The sequence below is a fragment of the Centroberyx gerrardi genome, chromosome 9 (assembly GCF_048128805.1).
Source record: "Centroberyx gerrardi isolate f3 chromosome 9, fCenGer3.hap1.cur.20231027, whole genome shotgun sequence".
NCBI classification, from domain to species: domain Eukaryota; kingdom Metazoa; phylum Chordata; class Actinopteri; order Beryciformes; family Berycidae; genus Centroberyx; species Centroberyx gerrardi.
The window spans coordinates 17,082,836-17,093,793 of record NC_136005.1 but is presented as its reverse complement, the minus strand read 5'-3'; the positions used below and the strand labels follow the sequence as shown (position 1 = coordinate 17,093,793).

Genomic DNA, 10,958 nt, shown 5'->3' with positions numbered 1-10,958 from the left:
GGTTAGTGGAGAGATACTAGTGGCCGGCCTACCTGCTGGGTTGTGGTTCGTCTAACACAGGGCAAACAGGAGCATGACAGCTTCGTCTCGTCAGTTGCCACTGTGTTCAGCTGAGTTGACTCCATGACCCCAGACGCACCACTTAGCTGTTGTCTACATGCAAGTTGTCCCAAACTGGGCATGGGAGGATTCTGCACAGTTGGTGTTGTGGTCAAGGGTCACGGCTAGGTTTGGCCAAGTTCAATGCTAAAGGGTTGAATAAGACAAAGACCATTAGCATTTTCACCACTCTCCCCAGCCTGCCACACTGAAGTGTTGGACTGCTACAATATTCACCATTAATGCTGTTATCTTATTTGCTGTACCAGAGAAAGATGGCCAAGGTCTACTGCCAAATTTGTGGGTTAGAAGGGCGCAGACAGTCGTGGACCACACAGCCTCACTTGGTCTATTTGTAGGCCACTATCACATATAGAGCTATCACAGTTATTCTGGTTCTTCCACAATCTACTGATTACAGTTAAGTGGTAGTGACAAGTCAGGAAGGAATTTCCACTGTAACAACTCTATCTATGTACTATGTGTCTTTGTACCTAGGGATGCACGCATGCACACATACACACACACACGCCAGCTAATCAGTAACCTTGTAAGAGTCTACTGACCTCCACATCTTACCCCAATAAGCAACAGCCCTAATTCTGGAGGGTACCATTTGACTTCTATAGCAACATGTCTATGGTCTATGTAAGAATAGCACTGGAGCTTTTCCAGCACTCCTTTATACAGTATGCACACCAGAGCAGTATTCCCTTTGCAGCACCCAGCCTATGCATCATATCTTATTTAAATATATTGGTGAACGCCTCAGAGACATTCTCATCTCAGGCTGGTATTCCTAGCATGATCAGTTAGCAGTATCCTAAGCATCTTTTCTGCTCAACAAGTGGATTATACCTGAAGAACAGAATAAACTGTGTGAGACTGTATTATTTCAGCAGTGAAAACTTTACCAGCTGAAGCATTCTATCATTTTGGGTGCATTTTCATGTCTGTGGGAGATATCTCTGATGTACTGTCATCAATATCTGTTTTTAATGTTTATTTTTTGAATACATGATAATGTTTTTAAAAATACCAGTATTACATGGGCCAATTTTATGAACTTTCATTTGTTACAAAAAAAAAGCTGGATACCATCAAAAACTGTCTGAGTTTGTCAAGTGCAACCTTCTCATTAACCAAAAATATGTAAAATGAACTTATATATAAATTACTTTCATCATTTTCCTTTAATGATCATGAGATAATCATGATAGGTAGTGATTTATTACAAATATAGCCTACTATATAGTAGGTGTGATATAAAACAGTTTGTTTATAAAATCATCTTCATTTAAGTTACTCATTGAAAAAAAGACTCTCAACAATGGTTTGTCCCAAAATTATTTGATCTGCCCCACAAGATGTCACTTCCTTAGGAAGTACACATTTTAAACACTGTAAGGAATGTCCCTGCTCAACTTTTTGAATGTCTTAAAAAGCATTGTCTCGTCAAGAGAGGTCAACAGCGTTACACTATCTACGCCTCTAATGTGAGTATAGGCCCAAAAATAAATAAATAAAGAAATTGTCAACTTATCTGAAATCATCATGGCTTGAGATTGGCAAGTAGTGACTATGTTACACTTTACAACATATAACATTGTACATGGAAAATATAGATAATGCAGTGTGATTTTTGTTGTCTTTTCTTCAAAAATTACCTTTTTCACTCATTAACAAACGCCAACTGTAACCGCAGTAGTACACTAGTTGCTGCTACAGGTCACCTGTACATAACCAGTCAGGTTGGGCTATTTCCTGTTTGCGTTTTCCCACAGAGCAAAATTGTCTTCTCATGTTTTCCGTTGCTCCACAATGATTGGTCGAAGGAAAAAAGATGGCGCCGTCCGCGTAATTGTGAAAACACATAGCTAACGCCTCATGAAGAAAACTGAAATAAGTTCACATTGAGTTGGGCAGCGTTTGTTTGACGCTTCCGCGTTTCAATACGGTATGTTGCAGTCATTTTGCTTCCATAATGTCCCGCACGGTGAGACAGTAGACAGCTCTGACAGCACCTCGGCTGTGTGAAGCTGCTGGGACACTTTCTAACCAACCTGGCTAACAACGTAGCTAACGTTAACGTTGAAATAGTTAATGGTAGTTAGTTGCCTCACTTGTCAACGCTGAAGGGTTTTACTAAGTAGTGAGTTTGAGTTAGTTGATCTGTTTATCAGCTACTGGCTACGAGTAACGTTAGCTGTGCTGTCTGTTTCTAGCTAGCAGCTAATCACCAGCTGTTGCACACTGCAACAACGTTCATAATGACCGATTAATGATTTAATAATTTACTGCCAGCAAAGTAAGATACAAGCAGAAACTATACATGTAACGAAAAGGTGCATGTAAGCAAGACCAGAAACCAAATAAAAAAGGGTTAGCTGTCATCCAGTATTAGCCTCCTCAAGCACTGGACTTCTTGCAACTTAATGTGTGTGTATGGCAGCAGCTAACCATTGATATGAATACTTTATTACAGTACAGCGTTTCCCAAGGCATTAAAATGTGGCTGTCCAAATCAATAGCTAATGTCTGTTTTTTTTTTTTTTTACTTTCTCACATTTTCCAGGCTAAAACATGCCTGCCTTCCGACAAGTGGGAGAGAAGCAACTTCCCAACCCTGTGCTGTGTATGGCATGGTCTCCCAAAAGGGATCTAATTGCTCTGGCCAACACTACTGGAGAAGTAGGCTTAAAAACCACAGTTACCATTCAATCTGGAACAAGAGGTTTTGCCATCTTTTACACAGTTTTATAATCTTAACATTTATGTCTGTCTGCAGCTGCTACTACATCGCTTGGCCAATTTCCAGCGTGTTTGGAGCTTGCCACCCAATGAATACACCGGCAAGGAGATCACTGCCCTTGCATGGAGACCTGATGGCAAAAGTAAGAAATTGCAGAAAGTGAATGGGTGCATCTTTCCCAGTCTTAAGGCTACTGCTTATTAATGGAATCATGATGTGTTATTATTATATTTTAATTGTCTCTGTGTTCTCCACAGTCCTGGCCTTCAGTGTTGGAGATACCAAGCAGGTGGTCCTGTGTGATGTTGAGAAAGCAGAGATCCTCCACCTGTTTCCAGTGCAGAGTCCTGTATCCTGCATGCACTGGATGGAGGTGATCGAAGAGAGCAGGTATGCATCAGGCTCAGGGATCAATCCAGTGGCAGGAAGGACCTCTAGTTTTCAAGAATAATTATAATGTCTGGTCTGTATGGTAAGAACTGATTTGTGTTTCAGTGCCCTCAGCTCCTTCTACAACTCTGAAGATGAATCCAAACTTTTTCTTCCCAAATTACCAACACTTCCTAAAAGGTAATAATAGCATTGATTGTACATTAGATCACGTTCCATTACTGTTGTCCTGGTTCGGGCCAGGAAAGGACAACACCTTGTCTGATTGCAGTGCAGTGAATGCTGTTTTTTTTTTCAGCTATAGCACAACATCAAAGATATTCAGGTAAGGCAATATTTTCATGAGCGACTCATTAGTCCTATATCAGTTGTCTATATGTTTCGATTGTTTCTGATAGAACCCATATGTATTTATCCATCTGTGTTACAGTGAGGAAAAGTCTGATGAGATAATGAATCTCCTGGGAGAAGTCAGGTAAGTGATGCCTAATGTGCAGGCCATACCCATTCAGATACACAGAAACAACAGATTCAGATTCTTTATTAATGTAGTGTTGTTTGTAAATTGGATGGAGAATAATTTCAACACCTGATGTTGTTTTCACGCAGACTGAACATACTTGTTCTTGGAGGAGGCACTGGCTTTGTAGAGCTTTATGCCTATGGGATGTACAAGATTGCCACTTTAACTGGGGTAAGATTCTTTCACTCATTCATTACAGTTGTCCAGACTATTTGACTGCATCTTCTGAAGCACTTCTATAAATCAGGTTTAGACTGATAGATCAGTTTGCTGATATATTTATTGAAAGAGATTAGTGCCTGCAGAGATTGTATCTGAATTTAAATTTAATAATAATCACATTCAATTTTAAATTGTGCCTTGCTAATTCAATTTTTTAATTTATCCAGTCAATAAATGTATTTTTTAATTCAAAGTAGTCATAAGCATAACCATATCAATGAGCATGACAAATAAAAATGTCTGCACTTCATATACAATCTCTGTTGGCACTAATCAATCCATATATATCAGCCATTCAGTGTCATCCACCTCTGATATGATGCAGTTTGTTTGATTACGTATTTATTGTAGAATTGATCAATATTACAGTGGTTGTCTATGGGAAGCCCTGAATTGATTCTAATGCAACATTTTGACTGGATTCCACACAAGTATGCATGAATATGTTATATGTTATATCATTATGGGTTTCAGTGGAATGTTTTAGTGTCACATGATCTATGTCACTATATCTATGTGTCTAAATGTTTTAGAGGCTTTTCCACCCTGCCAGTTCTGGAGGAAATGCTGAATAGTTGTACTTTTTGGCAGAAAAATGTTCTAATTTTTAAAAAATTATAATTATCGGTATTGGCCCTCAAAAACTCATATCGGTAGAACCCTACTATAAATTGTCATGTAACTGTTGTTCCTTTAACACAATTATTTTCTCCAGGTTCCAGGAACTTGTCGCAGCCTGAGTCTGTCCAGCGATCTCAAGTCCCTGTCTGTCATCACAGAGGTCCGGTCTGTTGACAACAACCCAGAGATCTGCTACATTCAGGTAAGACAGATGAAATGTGTTGTTTGTTTTCTTCTTTCTGCTTTCCCTGAGTGTCCTGTAATTCTGCTGTGACTGTCATTATCCTCTGTCACTCATCTGCTCACTACGCCTGCGGTCTTTGTCTTCCAGCTGGACACAGGTTTGTTGTCTGACTGTCTGCCTGAGGTCACTAGGATGGCACGCAAGTTCACCCACATCTCCACCCTGCTGCAGTACCTGCGCCTCTCCCTCACATGTATGTGTGAGGCGTGGGAGGACATCCTCATGCAGATGGATCTTCGACTCACCAAATTTGTTCAGGTCAGTAGTCATGGTTTGTTTTCTAAAATACCTAAAAAAAAGAAAAGCGTGCATCAACAAATGTTTTTTTTAAAAAATTTTTATTACCTATTTTTAGGAAAAGAACACAAGCACTCAAGTTCAAGATGAGTTTCTGGAGCTTTTGCTGTGGGGGCAATCAAGGTGAGGAAAGAAAATGCAATTTCTACATTTCGATTTGCACAACAACACATTGCCACACTATCTTGTGTGCTATCCAAATGTGGTGGGTGACTGCTATTTTGACTGCAATACTTGGAGTGTCCTGTAGATGGTAACAAAATACCTTGGTCTCATCTAACAGCTTTTAGTGGTTTGGGATTTTATCTCAGTTTGCAGAAAGTTGCTCCTGGATTTTTAAAACGTACAACATGCGTGATTGTAGGAAGGATTGTAACTTCTCTTGGCTTTCATTTAGCCCTGAACTGCAGGCTCTTCTCATGAACCAGCTGACTGTCAAGGTGAGCATCTTTTTTGATAATTTCTGATATTGTATTACAGATGCATTTGGTGGTATAGCTTAAAATCACATCTTTTTGTTTCTTATTTGTGTCTTTCATTTATATCTTAGGGGCTGAAGAAGCTTGGCCAGTCCATAGAGTCCTCTTACTCCAGCATCCAGAAGCTAGTGATCAGCCACCTGCAGAGGTATCTTCTTTATCCTTTGACCTTGCCTCACTTCAACTGATGCCTGGACTTCTCTCATTTAAAACCGCTCCCTCTGTCTCTTTCTCTCTCTGCAGTGGCTCTGAGGCGCTGCTGTACCACCTCAGTGAGGTGAAGGGGATGTCTCTATGGAAACAAAAGTTTCAGCCCCTGGGTCTGGACTCTGCAGCAATAGAAGGTACCATTTCCCTCACCTGCATGATTATTGAGAATTAAGCTTTTTGGTATCAATATCTTCATGTGTGTGTGTGTGTGTGTGTGTTTGTTGTTTTCAGATGCCATTACAGCTGTGGGTTCCTTTTCTCTGAAAGCCAATGAACTTCTACAGTGAGTTTGACGATTTCTGAATTGATATACCCCTTGAACTGTTAGTAATGTTCATGTTATTGCTATCATAAATAGTGTATCTGCCCCTTTTCTTCCCCTATGCCATTCCTCTGTGTATAATCCTGTTTTTGTGTTTTTTTTCATACAGAGTGATTGACAAGAGTATGAAAAACTTCAAAGCCTTTTTCCGGTGGCTGTATGTAGGTAAGAATCACTTTATTTGTCAAATGCAGTAAATGTACAGGAATTTAACTTGGTGACATTGACGCAGAGGCGTATTAACAACTCACATAGTGACATAGCAACATACTGGCACAACAACTAGAACAACAGAACCTCATACTCAGTGCAAGTTGTGGACTACATATCTTTATCACTCTAGATACAAAAACAAAAGAACATACAAAAGAGTCATTTTTTCATTCATGCAACATGACATGCAGTAGGTTGCAAAAACCCCATGTAGATAGTTTAAACTCTTGATTTTCCTCTCAAACTTTTCTTGCTTTTATTTCCCCACAGCTATGCTGAGAATGTGTGAGGAGCATGTACCACCAGAGCTCAATAAGGTGAGAGAGAGAGAGTGAGAGAGAGAGAGAGAGAGAGCGAGAGCGAGAGCGATGAGTGTCATGATGTTTTTTCTTAAAATTATTATACAATTTTAACCCGTTGGTTAATCCCTCAGATGACCCAGAAGGACATTGCGTTTGTGGCAGACTTCCTGTCTGAGCATTTTAGTGAGGTGAGATCAACATAATGGCACTTTAATTTCTAATGTCTCTATAACTTTTCACAAAGTGACATTAATCGCTCTCTGGTTTAACAGAATGAAGAGCTCTTCGATCGTAAAGGGAAGTACTTCAACGTAGAACGAGTTGGTCAGGTAAGGGGATTTGTATTTGTGTTTACATGTGTTTTTGAATGGGACCACTGTCTTACAACATTCTGGTTTCTTGTTCTTACGGAAATTGTTATAGTACCTGAAGGATGAGGATGAGGACCTCGTGTCTCCACCCAACACCAAGGGAAACCAGTGGCTCAAGTTTTTACAGGAGAGCACACATCTGAAGGGTGAACTATGACCTTTGCTTTAGAAGTGCTAATCATGCAGCAAATTAGTGATTTGTTTACCTTTTGTAATGAGGTGTCAGAGGTTGTGTTTGGTGAGACAGCATGTCTTGATTATTTGACAGGGGGATTTACTAAACTCTCACTGATTAACAAATTAAATGTTTGACTGGTTTATCTAGAGAGCCCGTTGCTGTTCCCCTCATATCCCCAAAAGTCTTTGCACTTCGTCAAGAGGATGATGGAAGGTGTGATTGAGTTGTGTCTACAGAAACCTGCAGTAAGTTGTGTGCGTGTGTGTGTGTGTGTGTGTGTGTGTGTGTGTGTGTGTGTGTGTGTGTGTGTGTGTGTGTGTGTGCGCACATTTCATTCTTTCTCGTACATATTTATTTGGCTCTAGCATTCCTTCATGAAAATAATGAACCAGCAATGTATACCCGGTTTAGTATAATAATAATAATAATAATAATAATAAGCACAAGCATAATCAAAATAATAATACACTTTATATCACTTCTCAAAACAGAATTCACAAAGTGCTTAACAAAGAGACAGTAAAAGGAAACATGGCAAAAAAATGGCAATAGTGAGGGAAAGTAAAAATCAAATAAAATGTTAATAATGATAATACGATTAAATAATTAACATCAGTAGAAAACAAGTAAAACTATGAAAAGGCCTTTTACTACAAATGGGTCTTGAGAAGTGATTTAAAGGTTGACACTGATTTAGCCAGTCTGAGCGCCTCAGGGTGGGCTCTCCAAAGGCCAGGGGCGCTGACACTGAAAGCCTGTTCACCTTTCTATTTTAAGAGGAGCAGTTGAAGGAGTTGTGGTAGGAGCAGTAGTAGTTGTGGAGGTCTGTGAAGTGCATTGATTACCATGAATTTAATGGGTCCAGCTAGAGTGAATCGCCTTGTCGTCAGCAGATGACGCAAAAATTCACTGTCACATTTCTGAACATTCTATCATTCATATCTATGGGAAACAAATTTAAATATTTTAAAATCTATAAAGAGAATCAAAAAGCTGAATACATCTGCACAACTCCTAAAGAACATTTTAAAGTTTGAATTGAGTCCCTAGCTGAAAGTATGTGTAAGTAAAGAAATACAAATAAATAGTGGGTATAAAATAACTAACTACAGAGAGAGAGGAAACACAACATTTTCTGTTTGACAAGTAGGATGAGAACCATTCCCGGGCAGTCCCAGAGATGCCAACCCATGGCCTAAATCTAGTAATAAGAATGTTGTGATCAGCTAGCAGGACTAGCACTCGCCTGCATCTGCGTTCCTCAGGAGCTCATTTATAACCTTAAGAAGGACGGCTTCAGTGTTATGGTGCTGAAGAAAACCTGACTAAAATGTTGTGCTGTAACCCAACACCCAAAGGATGAAACGGTGTTAACTCTCACATATCAAGTCATACAAAAACTACACAATTATGACAATAACAAAATGTACTCCATTTCATGTTACTGCTCGTAATATCATATCATGCAGAGGCATTTGAACTTATTCATTTGTTTGTTTGTTTGCAGGAAGTAATTGGGAAGTCTGTAAAACAGGCTGTGTTTTTGCCCCTGTACACTGTGCCAGAGAGGTAAGCTCTAATGTTTCTGTTAATGATTGATAAGATCTGGAATGTGATAGAATTAATTTACATAAAGATGCATTTATTTGTTTTTGTTTACTGTCTTTCCAGCTCTGAAAATACTCCACGACTTTTTGAACTTCCGTCTTTGTACGTAAAACACAAACATGCCGTAACTTTGTATTGGTCTGTGACGATCAGACAGGGGTTTGTATTGATTATGTACTTGGTATGTTTGGTTGTCATACAGGTGGAATGACAAGAAGGCCAATATGCACTATGTTGTGTTCTGCATGCCAGAGATTTCACCCTGCAAGCTGTACCTGTTGCGGAAGGGAACAGACCCATACAGGTAGATTGCTATGATTGTGTGTGCGTTTGTGCATATGTGTGTGTGTGTGTCTGTTTCTTTGTGTCTGTCTATCTATGTCTATTAATAACTCTATTTTTTTTTTGTTCACAGACATATCCCCAACAATCTCATGTCGATTGACCTGAGCAATGTTCTTAGCCACCATCTTGGTGACAATGAGTGAGTGCCTGTCCTCTCATTCTTACCCTGAAACTCTTTAAATGGACATAAATGCAAACTACTGTGATAATTTTTTCCTCAACTTATGAAGGTGTTGCTACCATGATTTGGAGTGTCCATTTGTTTTTCAGGCCTGACTGGGTGTACAGTTGCCTGGATGCTCGTTTCTATGACGATGAAATGCTAACTGTGGTGTTGCAAGGGCCAGAAGAGATCAGGGGGCACGTCCTGGCTCAGCTCCCTCTCAGCTCCGCCCTCAGCTGTGAGACTGAGTTCAACTGGGACCCTAGCCTCAGGTGGGTGGGTGTGTGTGTATCATTAGGAATATCTCCCTTGCATAACAACAATCCTCACCTCTCTGAACCTCCAGTTTGTTTCTCTACCTAGACTCATGCCTTGTGCAAAGCTGTCAAAGGAAGCAAAATTTTTAATATAGTGAGTGTACATTGCATCTTTAGAATCAATGTTTATTTTCAGCAAATGGGAGGGAACAAATGGGAGACAAGTGACAGTGTGCTATTATTCAAACAGTCATGTAGATATCACTTTGATGATGAAAGCAGAATAAAAGTAAGCTAGGCCACGGCAGGCACAGCTAAAGCCAGTGGAGACAAGGTGTGACTCTGGGACACTGTGTTTGTCACCTGTGTTGTCAGGTTGGACCAGCAGAGTGGAGCCATCCCCTGCCAAAGTGTGGTGTTGGGGAATCAGTGGCGGGACCTAGAGAACATGAAGGCTCAGTTTGTAGCCGTCAACGGAATCCGCAAAGTGGCGTGTGTGGTACGTCTGATTTACTTCCAGTGTTTCCCTTTGAATTTTGTGCAGGGTGATTTTGGTTTTGGGACCTGGATTAGATATTATGATATGTGAATTAACTGTACTAGACATTTCCTGTATTTCTTTGTTTTGGTAAACAATAAGGCCAAATGATGCACTTTCAATATTTTCACATTTCTAGCAGTGGGGGGCACCACTGCTGCACGAATGTAGGAGAAAGACTGCTTATAACAATGTACCTGTTTTGGGGGGTTTCTTTGTCAGCTGAGTGCCAATCTGAGGCACGTTCGCGTTTTTGAGATGGACGTGGAGGATGAGGAGGATGAAGAAGGAGCTGAGTCACAGAATGCCAGCGCTGACCAGGACAGGCTGGAAGCAGCGATGACCAGCCAGGTGGAAGGGGAGCAGGTGGCTGAGGGTGAAGCTGAGAAGCGTGGAGGGGATGTGTATCAAAAGGTCGAGGAGCATCTGGAGTCAGAAGAAGCCCTCGAACTCTCTTAAGACTCCACTCCCCAAGACACAGAAGCAAGTTTAACACAGTAATATAGGACTCCACTCCATCCCATTACAAAATGATATCTGAGCACTATGTTTCATTCTGACACCATTTTGGGGGGGAGGGGGGGTTGTGTATGGAAATAAAGATATTTTGATAAGACTCTGTGCTCATTTTGTTTGAGTTGTTACTTTTATTCTTAATTTATCTTCATTATCTTTTTTTCGTTTTTTAAATTTAGTGTAATTGATAAACTGACTTTGGGCCAGCACTGTATTTAATAACCCTAGGCCCTAACCCAACCATTTATTGAATTTAAATAATGCATGGGCGTCGTTTGTAAAACAGCAATCGTAAAAAGAGAACTCTT

General features: G+C 40.2%; 1 protein-coding gene across 1 annotated transcript; it reads left to right on the top strand.

Moving 5' to 3' along the window:
• The first annotated feature begins 1,926 nt into the window (after positions 1–1,926).
• anapc4 (anaphase promoting complex subunit 4) lies at positions 1,927–10,699 on the top strand. The gene is made up of 28 exons (XM_071912830.2): positions 1,927–2,056; positions 2,675–2,790; positions 2,888–2,993; positions 3,109–3,241; positions 3,347–3,421; positions 3,540–3,566; positions 3,672–3,716; positions 3,851–3,935; positions 4,702–4,809; positions 4,939–5,109; positions 5,207–5,271; positions 5,546–5,588; positions 5,699–5,775; positions 5,871–5,971; positions 6,069–6,120; positions 6,269–6,324; positions 6,643–6,689; positions 6,806–6,862; positions 6,947–7,003; positions 7,098–7,191; positions 7,371–7,468; positions 8,731–8,792; positions 8,895–8,933; positions 9,034–9,135; positions 9,247–9,315; positions 9,447–9,611; positions 9,972–10,095; positions 10,357–10,699. The coding sequence occupies exons 2-28, from the start codon at positions 2,683–2,685 to the stop codon at positions 10,591–10,593; spliced, it is 2,403 nt and encodes an 800-aa protein (XP_071768931.1). The 5' UTR covers positions 1,927–2,056; positions 2,675–2,682; the 3' UTR covers positions 10,594–10,699.
• Positions 10,700–10,958: the final 259 nt, after the last annotated feature.